The sequence below is a fragment of the Sinohyriopsis cumingii genome, chromosome 4 (assembly GCF_028554795.1).
Source record: "Sinohyriopsis cumingii isolate HCF-2022 chromosome 4, ASM2855479v2, whole genome shotgun sequence".
Taxonomy (NCBI): Eukaryota; Metazoa; Mollusca; class Bivalvia; order Unionida; family Unionidae; genus Sinohyriopsis; species Sinohyriopsis cumingii.
Genome location: NC_142964.1, coordinates 29,668,101 through 29,689,258, shown reverse-complemented (window position 1 = coordinate 29,689,258; position 21,158 = coordinate 29,668,101). Strand labels below are relative to the sequence as shown.

Below are 21,158 nucleotides of genomic sequence, written 5' to 3'. Positions count from 1 at the left end.
GCCTTGAAACTCACCTGGTTGTATGCAGCGTTGTACTAAAAAAACAACTGTGTATGCACTTAAAACAGTGTATGATGTTGCTGCGAAACTCAATTAGCTGTATGCAGTGTTGTACTACAAACACCCTTGTATATGCACTTAAAACATTGTATGATGTTGCTGAGAAACTCAATTAGCTGTATGCTCTGTTGTACTAAAAACACCATGCATGCACTTAAAACACTGTATGATGTTGCTGCAAAACTCATTAAGCTGTATGTAGTGTTGTGCTACAAACACCCCTTGTGTATGCACTTAAAAACACTGTATGATGTTGCTGAGAAACTCATTAAGCTGTATGCAGTCTTGTACTACAAACACCCCTGTGTATGCACTTAAAACACTGTATGATGTTGCTGAGAAACTCAATTAGCTGTATGTAGTGTTGTACTACAAACACCCTTGTGTATGCACTTGAACATTGTATGATGTTGCTGAGAAACTCAATTAGGTGTATGCAGTGTTGTACTACAAACACCTCTGTGTATGCACTTAAAACATTGTATAATGTTGCTGCAAAATTCAATTAGCCATATGCAGTGTTGTACTACAAATACCCCTGTGTATGCACTTAAAACATTGTATGATGCTGCAAAACTCAATTAGTTGCATGCAGTGTTGTACTATATTCACCCCAGTGTATGCACTTAAAACAGTGCCTGATGTTCCTGTGAAATTCGGCTGTATGCAGTGTCATAGCACATACACACCTGTTTATGCAATAAGAACACATTATTATATGCTTATTTTATTCTCCATTAACTTTACATTGTCAGAATCATTCAGTATTTTACGATATTGCACTCCTTCATATTGCATTCACATGCATAAAGGAACTACTTTCTATTGTAAACAAACAAAAGACGCAGATGCCAGCACTTTTGATTTGTAAACGAATCATGTACAATCGCATAGTAGGTGCTTTGCATTTTGGTTGATTAAATTTGTTTCTGAATAAAGTAAAGCAGATGTTTTTGTGGACTGCCACATACCAGCTGCTTTGGCACATTCCACATTAACTTTTTCGATACAATGTTTCGGATTGAGGCTAGCTATACAGCTGACACCAGAAAGGGTCCTTAAAATAAACTGTCTCCTTTTGCTGGTAATAAGAATGGCAAAAAAGTATACTTATAGTTTTACATCCTGAATTTCTTTGAAATGTACTTTCTTAGTTCTGCAAATCCGAATTACATGAGCCATGTCATAGGTTCTCAATCTTGATTACACATTTCGAAATTGTACTGTAATTTCGAATAGAAGTGCAATTACATTCTCCTAACTGCACTCAAAATGAAGTAAGCATTAAATTCCATAGTGTCTTTTTGATAACTGCAATTGAAAGACTTCATATTTTTCCCACATTACGACTTCAAACATTCAATTACAGAAAGAGAAACACATCTGCAGATGTCAACACGTTTCTCCCTCGTTTCTTCAATCCAATGTATTTCACACAGTAAATCCAGTCCATAATCACAAAATTTTGTAGAATCGACAAAAATACCAAAATCTACTCATCCCAGATCAAATGGAAAAGTTGTTGCAATGCACATTCATTCACAATATGACTCCAAATTTCAAGTGGACAATAATACCATTTTCTTTCAAAGTTATGTCAAGCACACAACTAAGTTCAAATTTAACTGGGCAGAGTTATGTGCGCAGTAATAATGTTGTTGTTGTGTAATTATGAATATGTGCTTGTGTATTTAGTTTGGAATACGGCATACATTCAGTTACTTTGTTTCTTGTAGTGTATTTTGTTATTATAATTAAGCATTAGGTAGAATAAGAAAATGAGCATATAATAAAAAGGTTACTGCATTTGTATGGGAAAATATGAATTCGTTTTTTCGGATGGATATACTGCACTCCCAAGGTCATGCAGTATTTACATCCTAAAAACATGTTCATATTTTCCCACACAAATGCAGTAACCTATAAGTATGTATGAAGTAAACCACAGAGTGGACCTTATGAAAATTACCTTAGTTTTTCCAACTGAAAAATAAGATAATTCACCTGTGAATTATGTTCTAATAAAACAACATTCAAATACACATGAAACGTCAACACATAGCATGGGCAAAAATAAATAGTATACAGTGTGAAATTAAAGATAGAGAAAATGATGTCCTCAACATTAGGCAAGGCCTACTGTTGTTTTCCTAAGAACACAAGGTCTTACCTGTACCACAGTGTTTTTTATGTATGTAAGGAGAATGTGTACGGCTAAAAGATGGAACATGAGGTAGCATAGGAAGCACTTGAAATGACAAAGTTCTAAGGGGAAAAGTCTAGTGTACAGTTTCTAACAAAATTTAACAGACAGTTGTAACACAGAGACTAATTAAAAACTGCAGAAGACCACTTATTTGCGGTATGTTGCTACAGGTATAATTACTCTGATAATAGTTTTGGCAGATGTCTACACAATGTGGCATCCATGAAAAAGATGACAGGTAATATCGACCTTCAGTGCATGTCTGTGGTGTACGAAAGGTAATTCTGACTTTTCTCCATTCTGTGGGAGGATGTATTCACATCGGACAATGAGTTTTTGGCACAAAAATTGGCTAACTACGCAATAGTGGCAGGATAAACAATTGCTGCTATTAAAAAATTCCTGTGATTTATATGCTGGAGATGGAGTGCTCAGAAATGCAAAATAAAAAAGAAATTGATAAAAATTAGTTTGCACTTTACATAACTCGAATGCACCTCCCAATGACAATGTAATACCTTAATTGGCATCTAAAAGTTAGTGTACTGAGTTATAAAGGACAATACGAGTACATCTATGGGAGTTACAAATTCAGCCTCAATATGCTGCCAAAAGTAGATTTCAGTAAGTACTTAAAAAGAGGATATTAAACAATTTATAACCTGTCCAGAAATTATGAAATGTGTCAAAGAATCTAATATGCCTCAAGCTGCATAAAAATTTCTGCATACTACATTAAGGCACAAAGTTTTATTAAATACACTTGCAAATGAATCTGCTTGAATATTCCATTAATCACACAAATGACCTTGCATTACTCCATAATTCTGAAATGTTTAGACACTACGTGTTATGACACAGTGTAACATTTATGACATGCAATTATGCCACTACCTGATGCAAATGGCATGTCATAAATAACTACAACAGAATAATAGTGACAACGTGAACTGAAAGGACTGTAGAAATTACTTCACAAAATTAAGTACCTGTTTAAGAGCTCTATCCTTCTGAAGAATGTTGTTCCTCCATTGATCAATCTGCCTGTGTAAAACATCTCTGCATGCTTGCATCTGTTCATATTGCTCCCTTCTACTCACTTTTCTCCTTGCCTATCAAATAAATGAAATCATCCTTTCTGTTGTGTACTATACTTATATTTAAGAAGCATTATTTGCTCTTATATAATACACACCTAACCATAAACATCCTAGATACATTTTTTGCTGCTATTAACCAGCCTATAAAACCCCAAATTACTGGCCAAGAAACACCTGATCAACAAACTCTTAAACCCATTATCAGTCAGCATTAAACCCATGATCAGGCAGCCCATAACCCTAATCAGGGTGCCCATACACCTGATCAGGCAGCCCACAACCCTAGTCAGCCAGCCCATAATGCTAATCAGGCAGCCCATAACTCCATGATCAGCCAGCCCATAACTCTAATCTGGCAGACCATAACCCTGATCAGCCAGCATATAATCATAATCAGGGCACCCATAAACATATGAAGGGCCAGCCCATAACCCTAACAAGTCAGCCCATAAAACTATGATCAGCCAGCCCATAAACCTAATCAGGCAGAAATCAAGATTAAGCTGATGTCTTCACTTTGGCACAGCAATGTATACCACTCCCCTAAAACCTGTGCCTGAATAACCCACTTATATGGGGTCAGGATTGCATCCCATTGTTCCTGGAAATTACCTAAGAAATTTGTTGACTATGAGGAAAACCATGATCAAAATTAGTAAATGAAATTCTGGAAATGTGAATAAATATTTTGAAATTCTCAACTTAGAATAAGTCATATGTTTTGTTACATTTTCTCTACAACTATTTTCTCAGTACACTATAAATAATCTTTGATAAAATTTTGATCAGTCAAAATTTCACTGATGCCTACAGTGGCAACACTTTAAGAAATAAATAACAATGAAATAAGTTTTGTCAAAAGAAATTTGTACTTAAGTCATATATTTTAATTCAGTTTCAGTGTAATTATCATAAATGTGACACTCCCTCTTGTAGTCAAACTTAAAAAGAGTCAATCTACATATTACAAATATGTCTGTGGGATTTCTCTGAGAACCTAATTAGTTTCTGTCCTTAGATCTCCAATTGGTGGACATAATTGTTGTATTGTTACCCTCAATTAAAAGCAAAGCTGCTCTGTCTTATCATGGTATCAAATCAAATCAAATAAAGGCATGCCAATCCTACCTCCATAAGAGCTAGCAGTCAAGGGTATGTGTCAGTTCAACTCATTTCAATTGACCACTCGAACACTGTCATAAATATTACTGTTTAGGTAACAACTAAATTTCCTTAAATCATCCTACTTATTCACAAATGTTATCAAAAATAGCAAGATAACAAAGCAAAAGGAGTGTCCAGTAAATTCAAAGCTTTGTTTGATAGATACAGTTCATTATCAAGAAATGAAATTCCAAAGTTTGAAGTCAATTTAAAATTTATGAACTGGAATTTTCACCGTTACTCGCAATGAATACATGGCATAAATATATCACTGATAAAACAATTTTTAAAAAGAGTTTCAATGTCTTTTTCACCAAACAAGTATCTCTACCTTTTTAACAAAAGGAATCTTGTTTTGTTGTGCAAAAAACTGTGATGTAATAAACAATGTTTAACAGGTACACAAGAAGGTACACATACATGTGATGTGATTATTTATACCGAAAACTGAATAATTTCATTAGAAAAAAATGCAATTTTTTGACATATATTCCCAACACGATTATAAAATGCATATTCAGCCATTTAACAACACAGCTACCCCCTCTTTTTCCATGATCTTCTTGATCTCTGGTAGGGATGGCATTCATTATTCATAGGTTCCCCAGTAACTCATGCCCTTGCCTATAGCGTGGTCTATGCTTTTGGAACCCGTGGTGTTGTCACGAGTGAGGTGTATCAATAACACTGCAGTCTTTACAATATTGGTTCTGTGGTAACTGTAATGCTATCTAACCAGACATAAAAGTAAAAAAAAAATGTTTCCATTCACTGCCTTGTAACTTCTCAAAGGTCTAAACCATCAAGATGCATGATACCTTGTTGAAATGGAAAGTTTCTCCAAATCGAAATTTCACTGAACATTGGTTAAAAAAATGTGTTACTAAATGAAAATAACATAAAAGTTCAATGAAAAATCAAGAAATTGTCTCTTATTCTATATTTATCAACAATATCACTTCTTAGTTTAAGTGCTTTCAACCCACCGTCTTCAAGCTGAACATTACATTTTCATGACTTTTACATATTTTAGTACCATGCTTACAGTGGGTATCTGTAAAAAAAAAAAAAATATCCTTCCTTTTGATATGTTTAAAACTGACAACCAGGATCCAAAATAGGCAAACATTGATAATTTGCACATGCTAACAGTTAGCGATGTTGAAAATCAGTGCATGTTACGGGTAGAGAATGCAAATTTATTCTCAAGATGCAACTTTTGTATCTACTTGACTCAGCCCAGCTCATTTTTACCTGATCAGTGCAAAAAGACATGTAGTTTTTCTGAACCTACTGAAAATATAACTATGTGTTAACTCTTTTTAAAAATAATGTTAACATTAAACCTGAAACTCTTAACTGGGATTTAACATGGCTAAACAGCAGTGTTATACATAAATATATTTTTACAAAAAGTTAAAAAGATGCAAAACTTTATCACTTACAACATGATAGAAAGTCTAGATGATGTTCTGAAAAAGCTTGATTCCAGAAAAAAGACTGATAAGAAAGCTCTTTTTCTTCATTTTTTTTCAATAAAAGGATTATATTTTTTTTAAATAAGGAAAACATGGTTATTCTAGAGATATGTTTTTATAGCTGTGTTCATATGCTGTATTATAATATACTGAGGGTCTGGTGGTCACACGTGATACAAGAATCTTATAGCATGCATTATACAAATTTTTTTATCACATGATACAAGAATTTTATATTATGGACAGCAAAGTTACAGTGATTGTAACAAAGTAGGTCACAACCACTGCAGTCTGAACTCTTGATATGTTGTATAACTCATGGTCAATTGACATATAAAAAATTATTTTTAAAAAACCCAAGATTTCAAATATAAAGTTCTAAATATAATTTAACTAATCATAATTTTTCTTAAATCAAAACTATATTACCATATTTATTAATTATAATAATCTTTGTGTTTTTATGTTTACCCAATGAATCTGGTCTCTACCATTTATGTTCACCCAGTGAGTCCTTACATTATTTCAATTAGTTCACATACCAATGACATAAAATACTTGTAAATTATAGACTGGACGATAATGACAATGGTCATTATTGTTATTAATAGTAGTAAAATTATTATTTACAATTAGCACTGTCCTTAGTCCCATTCTAATTAAAGAGCCTTATATAACTGCTGTACAAATCCTTATAAAAAATAGTTCATCTTTGATATATTGTTCAGTTTATAATTTATTACAAAGGTGAATGGTACACAAATTTTCATATCTTTTAAATGATTGCAAAAAGGATAAATTTACTGAGACAAAGATCTACCATTTAAAGGATATTGTGCCTTTGTTCCTGTATATGAAGTGCACAGAAAAGTCATGTGACTGAAAGGCAAGTAAAATTCCTCCCAACAGCTCAACCAACTGTAACCAAGAAATCAAAGGTTAGAAGAAATACATTTTTTAGTTACATGCATGATACACTTTTTATACATAATGAACTACAGTACTCGTATATCATACTGAGTTCGAAATAGTAAATAATTCGGACTGACTTAAAACAAATGCTGCCTCATTTCCATATAATCACATATCCACCCAACCTTGCAAAATGTAAATCATTACTAACCATCATGCAAACTATGACCTCTTCCATACTGCAAGAAACATACCATGAATGGATTTGTTTATCACTTCATCTAGCTTATTTATTCAATGAATAAGGCTTAACAAGTAGAGAAATAAATTTACAAACCTCAAGTTGCAGAAATTCAATGCAGTATATACTTGCTTATAAGTTGATTCCAAGTGCAAACAACATAGGCCCTGGTCTGCTATCGCATAATGTGCAGGTAGACCACGGTCTATGTAGTTTGTTCTACTGATTACTCCTAATAAATTGCAGAGACTCAGATCAGCCAGTACATTATGTGATGGCAGATCAGGGTCTGCAGAGTCTGCAGATGGATTTATAAGCAAGTATATACAGTATGTTGTTATAATGAGTTTTGGCCATAAATGGGAAAGAATCACAATCTTACATTTTACCAGCATTTATCAATCACATTCATATAGAATACTCAAAGAGGCAATGAAGCAATTTCATATAAATTAATGCCGAGTTAAATAAATGCTAATAGGTATTTATTTAATTTCTTTAAATAAGAACCTAAATGAGTTAACATTACAATCATGGTAGGTTTTGTCTTGGCTGAAAATGTTATGCATCTGGCTGTTTTAGGTAAATAAACATCAAACAAATAAAATGTTAACTGATGCCATAATTAACATTAATATGGCTCACTTACCCTTTTCTTCCTTCGAGATGAAACTTTCTGCTTTAGCTGTAACAATGTTTGTTCATTTGAAAACTCTTTCTTCAGCTCCTCAATCTGTACCTGTCAAAATTTTAAAGCAAGGAATTTAAGTAGTGTAGAAAAATATATGTATGCCTGAAAGGTAATAATCAACAAATTTAAGTAGTGTTGAAAAATATATGCCTTAAAGGTAATAAACAATGAATTTAAGTAGTGCTGAAAAATATATGACTGAAAGGTTGTTGTTGTTCTAGGGTTTAACGCCATTTTTCAGCACAAGATAGGCCATATATGGCGGCCAGTATAACTGGTGGAGGAAGAACCCTGGAAAACCCAGGAAAGAACCACTGACCCACGAGAACCTACTGGCAGGCTTTCCCATGTACCCACGCTAGCCGAGCCTTGGACTCGAACATACGCATACAGAGGTGAGATGGCAGTGATCCGGAACGGTGAGCGCTTTAGACCACTCGGGGCCCCTTACTGAAAGGTAATAATCAATGAAATTTATGTAGTCTTGAACAATATATGCCTGAATGGTAATAAGCTACTTGCTTCATCACCAGGTTTTCATTTTTCTCAATTCTTTTAAGAAAAGAGAAGAAATAGTAAAATGTAGGACTTTACAATACAGGAAAGCTATAAGAAACAAATCTTGAATTAGCCAGAAGATTAAAAAATGAATTATTACAAAGTTTTTAATTGCTGTTCCGAAACAACAACAAAACAAGTTGAATGTTACTTCTTTTACTTGTATGCAGAACATGTTTTGCTTATTTATTATGTCAGGTTGTTCAAACCTGTAATCGATTCTGCTGTAAATAAATTTCTCTCAGCAAAATTCCAGAAGTTGTCAATCAAATGGTGCAGAACTGGAATATCAATGGACTGCTGACTAACTGAAACACACAGGTGAAGGTAAATGTTTACCTGACTGCATCTGGATGCTTCATGTTTGGCAGCTAGGAGCCCAAGGATAGAGACAAGTCTCCCTCATTATAATATTGTGTGGAACCTATTTTTATTCTATCAGTCACAGTGACAAAATAACTTTAGTCTATGTAAATTAACTCTGTTGCACTTCATGGTATTTGCATATATGATTTTTTCAATCAATAATGTTTACAAAATGGAAATAAAGATATAATACTACACATTACAGTGGTTTCTTTCAGCCCGTATTGTGATATATTTGATGGATTGATTCAAGTATAATCGTTTCATCCAAGTCTTGTGGTCCAAAGCAGTACCGGTACTACATTAGTTGTAGAATTACGTTATAAAGAATGGTATTATACTGAGGTAGAGCTGTATGCAGTTTTCACTATATAACATACACATAATTTCAAATCTTTGTTTCTTAGTCATTTTTGTCCATCTATCAATCATTAAAGTTTTGCCACATACTTAAGCATCCTCTGTGAATAAAAATGCTTGAACAAACAGTCTGTGCACCACTAAGTGGAGCATTCTCTTATTTGATAAAAGCTTAATTTTCCTCCATGGATCCATCAAGGAACATGCAAAATTGAACATATGAAAACCATTAATTTCAACCCAACAGCCCACTTTGCAGGCAAGACAAAATCTTGGCACCCCAGTGGTCTCCTACACTTAAAGAATTTATGGCAAATTAAGTCATAAACATAATTTTCACTCACAGCCAGAGGTGTAAAATATTTTGTCTCACGGTGATTTTGAAAAATTGGTCCTGACCAAGCTTTTACTTTTCTGTTTGTTAACATTTTTCATTTTCTGTATCTCCTGTTTTTAATACAAAGAGCAGTACTTATTTTTTTTTTAGAAATGATAACCGACTCACTTTTCTGTTTTAGTTAAGTATTTCTCAGAATGACGGGTAATGCTTTTGGCTTCAAGCATCCAACCTATCCAAATGCTTATTTTTCCTTAAAGGAGAAGGCCAGTCCCTCCCAAAATGGTTGTTGTTGTTGTAGGGTTTAACACCATTTTTCAGCACACGATAGGCTATACATGGCAGCCAGTACTAGTGGTGGAGGAAGAACCTGGGAAACCCCGGAAAGAACCACTGACCCACGAGAAGCTACTGGCAAGCTTTCTCACATACCCACACTGGCTGAATCCGAGACTCAAACCCACGCAGACAGAGGTGAGATGGCAGTGTAACGGAAAGCGCTTTAAACCACTCGACCACTTGGGGCCCCTCCCAAAATGGAGAACCTGAACTTCCAGCAATAAATATGAATTTCATTATATATAATCAAGCTTATTTTAATTCAATCCTCAAAACATGTCTACATTAATAGTGAATTGCAACATTAGTTGTAGAGTTAATATTTTCAAGGGAGACTGGAAAGTGATCACTGTTGTGAAGGTCATCAGCGACCTTCCATTCATAGTCCAAAAGGCACGAAGGAGAACAAATTGTCAAATAGATACACATGTATGTACCCGTTCCCGGGTGTAAATATGTCGGTGATTTGGTGTTATATAGACACAAATCGTGTCTAGAAATGAAGTCTTCTACTTTGTTGTCTCTATCACTTATGTGATTTGACCCCCATAAAATGTTATGGCCATTAAAATCCCCAGGTAAAACAAATGGCGTGGGAAGTTGTTGAACAAGATTGTCTAATTCGTTTGGTACTAGTTGGTGTTTGGTGGTAAGTAAATAGAACCAAAGGTAATTACTCGCAGTAGTTATGCTTACAGCAATTGCTTGCTTTTTTGTGTTTAAAGGGTTGACGCTATGAGGGGCTCTATTGTTCACAACAATAGAAACTCCTCCTGAGGCCCTGTCACCAATTTTAGAGTAGATGTTAAAGAGGGAATACTTTTTTAAGCGTGATATTGTCCGTATCTTTCAAGAATGTTTCCTGCAGGCATAGTACCACAGGATCATGTTCATTTAGGAGCAGAAGAATATAATTGGAATTGGTTTTAAATCCTCGACATTTCCATTGTATGATCTTGTTCCTCATTATAAGTTTAAAGTAGAGATTATGTAGCTAGGTTAGACCTTTCGTGGGGGTCACTCCATGTGGTTATTTTTCTGGAGGAAGTATCGGGTTAAATTTTTTGGTTGTTGGTTTTGAGCCACCTAGAACATGGATCAGTTTCTTCTCCATTCATGTCCTCAAAATCGCCAAACCTATTGTGTAGCTTAATGCGGTCATCAGACCTCTTTTGCTGCCTGTTTATTTGTTGCTTATTTTTCTTTTTTTGGAGATTTAGGTAATGGGGTGGGGTGGGTTTGAAAGTTGTCTGTGTGGAGATTGTGCTTTTTTGTGCCTTGTAGTGTGGAATGTTAGTACAGTAGTCCCCCTCTTATAAGGCCACCCCTACTGCAGCAGGGAAATGGCCTTATAATGAGGGTGGCCTTTCTAGAGGGGGATGACAAATGTGAATAGTAAATACATATGAAGAAAGTCACAAGTACATTTAATTCTAAAACATTTAATACTTTTATCAAAATATCACATGCATGTTGTGAAATAAATGAAAATCAAACTGTTTTATCATTTTCAAAGGAATGTTATGAATAACCATTGATATAGTTTTAAAACTGTCTTTATAATTATGTTACAGATCACATCATCTGTCACTCTGTTGGTAACAGTCTAAAAAACAAACCAGTCTCGTCACAATTAAAAATATCCTTGCTGTCATATCCCCTGCATATATCGTTTAGTCTTTTGTTCCAATTTTCGACAACTTCATTATTAACATCAGCTGATTCTTCACTAAGGACAGAACACTTAATATTGTGTCGCACTTGAAATCTGTGCAACCATCCGTTACTTGCGGTAAAGTCATCATATCTCAATTCGGCTGACAAAACTGTTGCTTTTTCTTGTCATTCAAATCAGGATACAAACATCTCCTGGCTCAAACAATCTTCCTTTCTTCGTCCATTTCACCTTCCTTCTTCTGCAGAACTGTTTCCTTATCTTTCACGATATTGTTTATCTAAGTCTTTCCGACGTTAGTTTTCTGCAAGGATCCTCAACACACCCGATCCTCTCGGTCAGTTGAATTACTTTCACTTTCTCTTCTAAACTGAGAATTTTTCTTTTCCTCTATGACATGTTGATCTTTTTGCAGTAAGTTATTCATGTTGCCAACTACAATACTGATAAAACAATTTTTTATGCATCTAAACAAATTGCTGTGTGTTTTTAAAGGAAGTGATCTTGTCTCGTGATTCGTTAGTCACAGTCTGGTACCCTATTGTTTTTATATATTTCTTTACACTAAGTGAGTGATGCCAAAACGACTTCAATATGTACCATTTAACATCAAGCAGATTTGATCTTGCAGCCATTAGGATTTGTAATTTTGACAATTATTGTCATTTGTAATAGCCACTAATTATCAAAGTGAACATCTTACTAAGGGAAGCCATAAAGGCTATCAAACCATTTTCCTGCTGACTTGTGTAATGTACATCGATGCTGCCACTTCTCAGCTGTTACTACTGTACAATATTTGTAATTTTAACAATTATCGAAGTGACTAAACCGGACATCATATGATAATAAAGCAGTAAGGCTAATTGGATTACATGTACTTACCCTTTTGCATGGATTAAAATTTGAGTCTTTCTCAGCTTTATGGAATAAATGTGGCTTCCCGTGAGGCGTAAATGATATAATATTAACCTTAGTGGTACATGTACTTTAGTCAACACTTCTTTCAGTAACGAAAACCTGACATCGGGAAACAGAAATCGGATTACTTAACACACGTTATTACTTAACACACGTTATGAATAAAATACTGGTTCTGGATACATATCAAAATAAAAATGTGGCCGCTTGTGAGGGGTAAATTTTATATTATTGCACTAATATGCTGGCTGCTGGTCGTGTTAGCCGGGTGGCCTTTCGTAAGGGGTACTTTTGAACACAATCTTGTCGGTGCCAACGGATTCTGGCCGTAAGGAGAGGGTGGCAGCTGGTCGGGGGGACCATTCAAGAGGGGGACTACTGTAGTTAATGTTATATCGGGTAGATCAGTTTGAGTCTGTCCATCCTTGGTTGTCTATGGACTGGTTTTTACAACAGTTGAGAAGGTTGGGCCATGTAGATGGGTTCGTGATTCAACCATCTTTCTGGCCTCTGGGAAGGGGATGTTAGAAGTATATTTTGCCCTCTGGATCTCCTTCTATAGTTTCCAGGTCTTGCAATCTTTAGAACTGGCATGGTGACCTTTGCTACAATTTGTGCAATGAGGGTTAGCACCACAGTCTGCTTCTCAATGACTAGTTTCACCGCATCGGCCACACACAGGGCTTATGGAGCATCTTACTTCATGGTGACCGTACTTCTGGCACTTAAAACAATGTAGAGGATTTGGAATATATATTTCAACTTTAACCTGCAAAAAACCCAACTTTTACTACCAAAGGTAGTGTTTATGTGTTAAAGGTAAGTATTATGATGTTCGAGTCCTGCAATTGTGTACCACGTTTGATATGAATTGCAGTAACAGCTTCATTCCTCATTCCCTCGATGATTTCAGTGTCGCTGATGCCTGCGAGGTCTCAGCAGTGAATGACACCTCTGGACAAGATGAGTACGGAATGAGCGAAAGAAGTAACTGGAATGTCATAGAAAGTCTGAATTTTCCTGATATTCCCATTCTGCACCTTGCACTCACATTCAACCAGCAAGCTACCTGATTTCAGTTTCTTCACACTTTTGGGAGTGCTGACCAGGCCAAGTACAGTCTTTTTGACTATAAATGGTCACGTGACAGTGAAGCAATCAGTTTTGTTGGATCTTCTGACTGAATAACCATGAAGCATGGGAATGATTCCATCCAACATGGTTCATCATCTGAGTCCATTAAAGGTTTGCAACAGTTTAGTTGATTTTTGTTCTTGTTTTCCATTATGTATTGTTTTATATTCATCACCCATGTTCACCCACCTGCTGCAGAGTCCAACAAGGGGACACTTTTCAAGTGTCAGGGATACATAGGTGGTATACTCGGTAAGTAAAGACAACTCCGGATTGACCAGTTAAGCTACTGCCTTCTAGGAAGTCTTCTGAGAGTAGGAGAAGGGAAAAATAAAGGGGTAGATAGTAGGGGCAATGGCAGTTTCAAGAGAGATAGAAGGAGAAAATAGAGAAAGTGAGTGAGTAAATAAAGACCTCCTAGGGCTTGGCAAGACCAGACGATTTATCAAGAGTGGGCCCTCCCGACCACCCATTTAGGAGAAGTAGAGGCCAAAGTAGTATATTGCATTGGAAAGCCTCTGCTCAACTACCAGGATCCTTTCATCCCCTGACACGGGACGCAACCCACGGCAAACAGGTTGCCTCTACTTAGTTGCCTCTTATGACATGTAGTGAGAACATGTTGGGCCAAGTCATTTGAATAAAATTTTGAGAACCTATCTTGTTATATGTGTACCTTAACTTGTTCTATTTCCTGGAATTTATTGTCCCAGACTTTCATTTCAGCATTCTTCATTGCTTCCAGAGTCTGCATCCCCTTCTGAAGTCTGGCCATCAGGACAAACAATTGTTTCATCTTATCCTGGGCTTCATATATCTGTAAAAGAAAAAATAAAATATATACACTGGTTCTCCATAGAATTTTTAAAGCAGCAGTTTAAGACTTCAGCCTTGAAGAAAAAAAAAATGACCATACAAAATAAGAGACATTTACTTTCGCTTATGATAATTTAGAACATAATGTGTTATTAGTTGTACCACCAATATAAATGTCACCAAACTGCAATTGCTCAATCACTGTGAAATATTTAATAATGTTATAAAAGGATGAAAATCAAAGGCAAAAGGGAACAGTGATTTTATAACTACAACAATTCTCAATGGCTTTAATAATCTTTAATTTTGCAGGCAACTTGAAACAAGGATCAGATTATTTTGAAATTCCACATCACTGTGTATCTTTTAGTTCTTTGACTCAGCTGCAGGTACATGAACATAAAACTGTTAACTTATTGTTCTACTTCATCATGCTTACATTAAAGCTGTGGAAAAATTATGATTACTGTACTTGTAATCATATAATATCTGACAAATATCGATTTAAAACAATTTTTCTTCATTTATTATTTAATTCATGGTTGAACTGTAATATTCATTGTTAACGTTCTCATCAGACGTATGTTATGGGACATCTTTTTCATAACTAGGCTTCACTCTTAACAGTAATACTGACACACATGAAAAAACAATTGTTTTGTTATATATCTATAGATTGTGTAATCTTTGGTTGTTGTTGTTGTTGGGTTTAATGCCATTTTTCAGCACACAACAGGCTATACAGGGCGGCCAGTATTAATGGTGGAGGAAGAACCCGGGCTGAATCAGAGACTCGAACCCATGCAGACAGGGGTGAGATGGCAGTGATCCATAACGGAGAGCGCTTTAGACCACTTGGCCACTCGGGGCCCCGTAATCTTTGGTACATGACTATCTATATTGTAATTTTTGTTCGTGACTAAAAATTGGAGTTATCACTATAAACAAAAGATAACATAGCTAATTTCTTGCCCATGGGTGTATATTCTCTTTTAAAGATATTGAGCTATAAAATAAAGGTGCTTACAAGCTAAATTCAACCTATATATTAAACTTATTCATTGCTGGCAAGTTTGGAGTAATTTCTCACTGGTTAGTAAGGTCAGGTGGGTCTTTGAAGAATTACGTTATTTCCCATTGGATGGGTTGGTCAGTGAGAAATATTAGACTGAGTAGTAAGGTGTGTCCACATGGGGTATACTGCAACACAGTCAAAACAGACTCTTGAAGATGTATATTAGGAGAGAACTGAGCAATTAGTTCCTATCTATTTTGGATTTTTATTTCCTACAGAGGTCTCACTCGGATTTTAAAACTGGGAGTCCAAGACTCCTATTTTGGGAAAAATAGGAGTCCCACCAGCAAAAACTGCAGTCTCCTACAAGAAGCATATTGGGCATACCTGAAGTGGCTAAATTTCACAATGATGAAAACCAGTAGTTGCCATGGAGTTTAATTTTCTAAATTCTTTATACCACTGACATGTAGCTCTAGTTTGTCCATTGTTGTTGTTGTTATAGGGTTTAACGCCATTTTTCAGCACAAGATAGGCTATACATGGCGGCCAGTATTAATGGTGGAGGAAGAACCGGGAAAACCCCGGAAAGAACCACCGACCCACGAGAAGCTACCGGCAAGCTTTCTCACATATCCACATTTGCCGAGCCCGAGACTCGAACCCACGCAGATAGAGGTGAGATGGCAGTGATCCGTGACGGACAGAGTTTGTCCATTAGAGTGTGACCAAATTATGTCAGGCCAAAAAATGGTCTTATTCCATGCACCAAGCTAGGCATCACTCACTTTCTTACCTCTGTCTACTGTTCCGTGCAAACACTCTAGCAACTTTAGCACTCTTCTGAATCTCATTGCAATCTTCATCAACTTGCCATTTAACCCCATAATATTTATCCAAATTTGCAAACAATATTTTGTCTAACTCTCAACATGTATTGATTTCAAGGCCGAACGCACTAATTATTTGGCTACACTTGGAAACAAACACATAATGAAAGCTAAAGTTGTTCATTTGATGTACTCTTATACACAAGTACAACACTGTGTCTTCCTGCCTCTGAATTCAATCGCTGTAAATATCAGCACATTTTCCCACCACTCTGCAACCAGACAAAGGCTTTGAATTTGCAGTCAAGCTATTGCAGACATGGTCTTCTGATGTACTCTTACAATGATGCCATGTATATCTGGGGGTCTTTCAGTCACAAAATATTCTCATTGTAAATATCAGCACAGCTAAAATGATCAACTGATCAACACATTTTCCCCACAATCAATGAAAAAATTGTTAAAGCTACTTTAAAAATCCAAATCGCACACACACACACACACACTCTGAATGACTATAGTGAAGTCAGACAAATTATCAACATTGGCTGTGCAAAAACTTGTAGACTGCAAAAAAAACAAGCTAACCATCATTGTCTATGCAGAAGCACATAGTGATGGAATCACTGGGAAGGAGTTCAATGCAGGAGTCTTCTTTTAGGTAGTGGGTAAGAATGACAAATGACAAATGAGGTCATACAGTGACTTGTGAGAGTAAAGATAACGAAGAGCAATTTGAGGGATCAAAAATTAGAGACTGTATTTAACAAGGTAAACCTTATAATGGTTCTTTTAAGGGGCAACCATATATTTGAAAATGTATACTTTAAATATTGCCGTTTATTTTTGTTCTTTCTTTTGTGATATAGTATCTTAAAATAAAAAATACTGGTCATGACAGGAAAGGCCAGAAAAAACAGTGAAGGACTTGTTTATTGTAAACAATTCAAATGCTATGTAACAAATGATTCTCAGTGCACTAAATGAAAATAACTGACTATCATCAAACTGTGAAAATCAATTATCAAGATACATACATGCTTATTATATTGCAGAACCAAGTTTTTTAAACCTTATTCTGGGTTAAAAATAAGGGTGCACATTATCTATACAAAGACATGGTACTATCTGAAACTATTACAATTCTATGGTCTTAAAATAAGGAATAGAAAAGAGTAAAAAGCAACAACCTTTGTAAAATTCAGAAAATAATTTAATTCCCCAGAATACAGAGCGAAAATGTATAAAGAACTTATGGTATTGTGAATTAAATCCCAAATATTCCTATAATTATTAACACAAGTCCTAATGAATAAAGTTCTGAATAAACTTTAGTGGTATATGTATTCCAAATAATTTTCAATGCTGAAGGTGTTGATTTGCCAGTAGTGACCAGTAGTCTTTAATGTACAAAATGACTTGAACTGTAATGATGTGCCAACAGTCTTTTATTGGATCACAGTAATATAATCCAAGGTTTCTTTGTCTGAATTTCCAGTTACATCTCTTTCCAAGAATAGTATGGACAACTTTGTATTTCCAGAGAATAATAAATAATTTCACCCACATCAAAAATATGAATACAATGATATAAATTATCTCTGCCCAGATTTTGTTGCAGGAATAAATAATTTTTGCAACAAACAAGATTATATAAAAAGCTAAGATTCAAACGAATAACCTGGATGAAGACCAAAAGTTCATTTTTAGGAAAATCTTAGTTATAATTAGAAGGTCTATTACCAAAACCACAACAAAGCATGTGACAGTCATCATGTAGACCAGTTCTATCTATGTGAACATAATAAAATACGTCCTTGACTCAGCTTAAAATATTCCTAATATTTATCCTTCAAGCAGAAAAAAGATAAATAAGGTTGTTTAAAATATTGTTTATAATACTGTCACTTATTCTGGAAAAGGTCAGCTGCTAGATACAATTTTACATTATCCATAGCAGAATGTGAAATATTAAAAAACATCAACAAACAACGCAAATTAAACATACAAAATAAAACATAATAATACTTTTTTTAACTTTCTCCACTTACTTCTCCCTATGCCATTTCACCCTATTCTGGAAGGAAAAGAAATCTTTTACCTCAAATATTTGAGTCTAATGTTACTTTGAATTTTGATACACTAAATATAGTCATTTCTCTCAAAAGTCAGTATAGTAATAAGAAAAAAAATTGGGATTTTTTTTAATGAGTTCTGATTGGGAATGTTTTAAAAATTTAAAAGTTTTGGGCACTGGGAGTGGGCCAATTTCAGACCTAAAACAGGTCTAAAAAATCAGTGAATTGCCCACTTTTGGCCAAGCAGCCTTGTGTAGACAGAGGCTAAAAACAACAGCCACCTACTTTGGATGTTTACCATCTGCTTTCAGACTGCTTAAAAACATTTCCCTTTACTCCTGGCTTTATCTTCTTTTGCATTATGAACAAAAGGAAAATAATGGTAGTAGCAGTAATATGGTCTAATCATGACATCTCAGCACATATGATTTCAATTAAAGCCAGGTTCTAAAAATGTAAATGTAAAGGACTGCAAATAAAATTAACTCTATGATGATTAAGTCTTCCAAATAAATGCAAACAAGAAGTAGAAAACAAAAGTTATAATCCAGTGATGTTAAAAATCTGTAAAAAGATACATAAAATATTTTTTTTTAAACTGCAAAAATGTAAATTTGTACAACTAGATGATCAAAAAACTTATATAATCAGCAATCTTCAAAAAGTCCAAAATCATCTCTGGTAGTACATCATAAAGTTTTGTTATCAAGTTCACCTATAACAAAAATCTTGCATCTAACAAGGCAGAAGTCAAGATACTGGACAAGAAAGTGTTCCACTGTGAAAGGAAGGTGGTTCTATCAGTCATCCACTGGTGGAGATGAAACTTTAAATATATTGGTGCTAAACAGTGAAAATTCAGAATTTATACCTATACATTACAGAGAAATTTAGAAAAGATTTATGCAAAGTGATCATCATCAATATATTGGAAAGACATGCAACCAAATTCTAAATTTTATACAAACCTTTAGATGGCTTTCTCTTTCAAGTCTCTTTTCATGAAGGCCTTTATTTCCCAACCAATGCTGAATCCATTCTCTGTCTTTTGTTCTCAGGGTATCACAGCTATCTATTTTACTTTCATTAACGGACAAGCCTCTACACATTTCTTGTTCATGGTAATTACTTTGGTTTAAATTGGGGATATTCGTGGAGTTATTTTCTGCACCCAAATTGTATGATGGAGGAGGAGGAACAGAATATAAAGCAGGCCCTGCACTACAGGAGTGGGATCCAACTGGTGGTGGTGTATTAAATTCTAGAAACTGCTGTATGGTATTACCTGGTGGTAATCCTGGCAGTGGGTGTGGTGCATTTCGCCAAGATGGAAAATTTGATGGCCCTGGGAGAATCGACTGATTTCTAACTGTGCTATTTTGTACCCCTTGTTGATCAGGTCTACTGTGATTACTCCCCACTATACCTGAAGAGTTTGGAGGATGTGGTTGTGTAAAGAGTTGTGATCGTGGGTCTACCGAGTTATGTACTGGAGAATTAAACGTTTTAGCATGTTTTTGACCTGTTAAATTCTGCGTGTCAAAGCGAGGAGGATTAGTATTGTTACTCCAGGGAAGGGTTACGTTATGCATGGGTCTGTTGTGAAATTGGTTTGGATTATGAAAATCGTGACCTACACCAACTTGCATGCCTAAATTGCCATCTTGCCTGTTTAGCTTTACTTGGGTAGGTGGATTTCCTGTAATGAACTGCTGGGGACCTTGATATTTTGCATTCACGTTGGGTTCTGTTGACAAATGTTCATCGTGCCTGTTTACGAAATTAGGGTCATGTATAAATTTTACGTCGCAATTTGGCGTGAAACTATGAGCCTTTAAATTTCCGTGTGGTATTTGTGATTGTACAACATGCCTAGGTGCATTAAAGTCTGTGTATGTTTGCCGCTGACTCGGATTTAGATTGAAATGCTGTGTATTTTGAAGTCCACTGCTTGGAAATCGTGTGGGAGCCTCCATGTTAAGCGCTCAGGTCTAACTGGATAGTTTCGTATTTTTACACCTCTCTTAATTTTTAAAGTAGAAGGCATAAACCTAAATAGCATAAGCTTAGCATTTATAAATTCACACAGAAGCTAAATCTGTAAAGTAGTTTAGATTTACTTTGAGTTAGGCTTGAAAATGGTTGGCTGCCAGTCAGATTAGCATTATAGATCAAATGCGTAACGGTGGCTGTAAATGAACATCCAACTTGGCATACGTATTTACGTATATCTGCTACAGAGGTACACATGGACTCGTATCGTTGCTTAGGTCTCACTGGACAGTTTATCTGGTGAATTTTCATCCGACTATGACCTATTGCAGAAAAATGAGAATAATTTTACACTGAAGATACAAATACAAACAAACTAATGATTTTTGTAGAAAGCATACATGTGAGATTTTGACTGCGGCAATCAGGTTAATTCCTAATGCAACTGGTGGCTTTTATACTGAACCAACACTGCCACCAACTCCTCTTTTTTACATTCATTTTTGACAGGTTAGAGCTATTTTGAATATTTTCATGTGACAAGGCAGCTAAAAGAATCAGTATGTGCCTTGTGCATGACTCTAGTTAACTAGTACTATAACAAATTAGCATACTTTTCATCACCCCTCAACCATCTCGATTGTTAGATATTTACCTCTGTAGCAGACACATGTAAATACGTAAGCCAAGTTGGATGCTCATTTGCAGCCTAAGTTACGCATTTGATCTCCAATGCTTGTTTGACCGTGACAGGCAGTCACCAACAAGCCAATCCATTTCCAAGCCTAACTCAAAGTAAATCTCAACCACATTACAGATTTAGCTTCTGTGTGAATTTGTAAATGCTAGGCTTTAGATAATTATGTACATGCCTTCTACCTTAAA

At 35.3% G+C, this 21,158-nt stretch overlaps 1 protein-coding gene across 1 annotated transcript in view; it reads right to left on the bottom strand.

Annotated features, from left to right (window-relative positions):
• The window catches only part of LOC149800873 (uncharacterized), a 32,416-nt gene extending 11,816 nt beyond the window's left edge, over positions 1-20,600 (bottom strand). Inside the window, exons 1-4 of the mRNA XM_089954894.1 lie at positions 19,250-20,600; positions 14,219-14,359; positions 7,811-7,900; positions 3,256-3,378 (exon numbers count right to left, since the gene is read on the bottom strand). Coding sequence (XP_089811020.1) covers positions 3,256-3,378; positions 7,811-7,900; positions 14,219-14,359; positions 19,250-20,257 — 1,362 coding nt within the window. The 5' untranslated portion in view covers positions 20,258-20,600. The remainder of the gene's footprint in view (positions 1-3,255; positions 3,379-7,810; positions 7,901-14,218; positions 14,360-19,249) is intronic.
• Between the last annotated feature and the right edge of the window lie 558 nt (positions 20,601-21,158).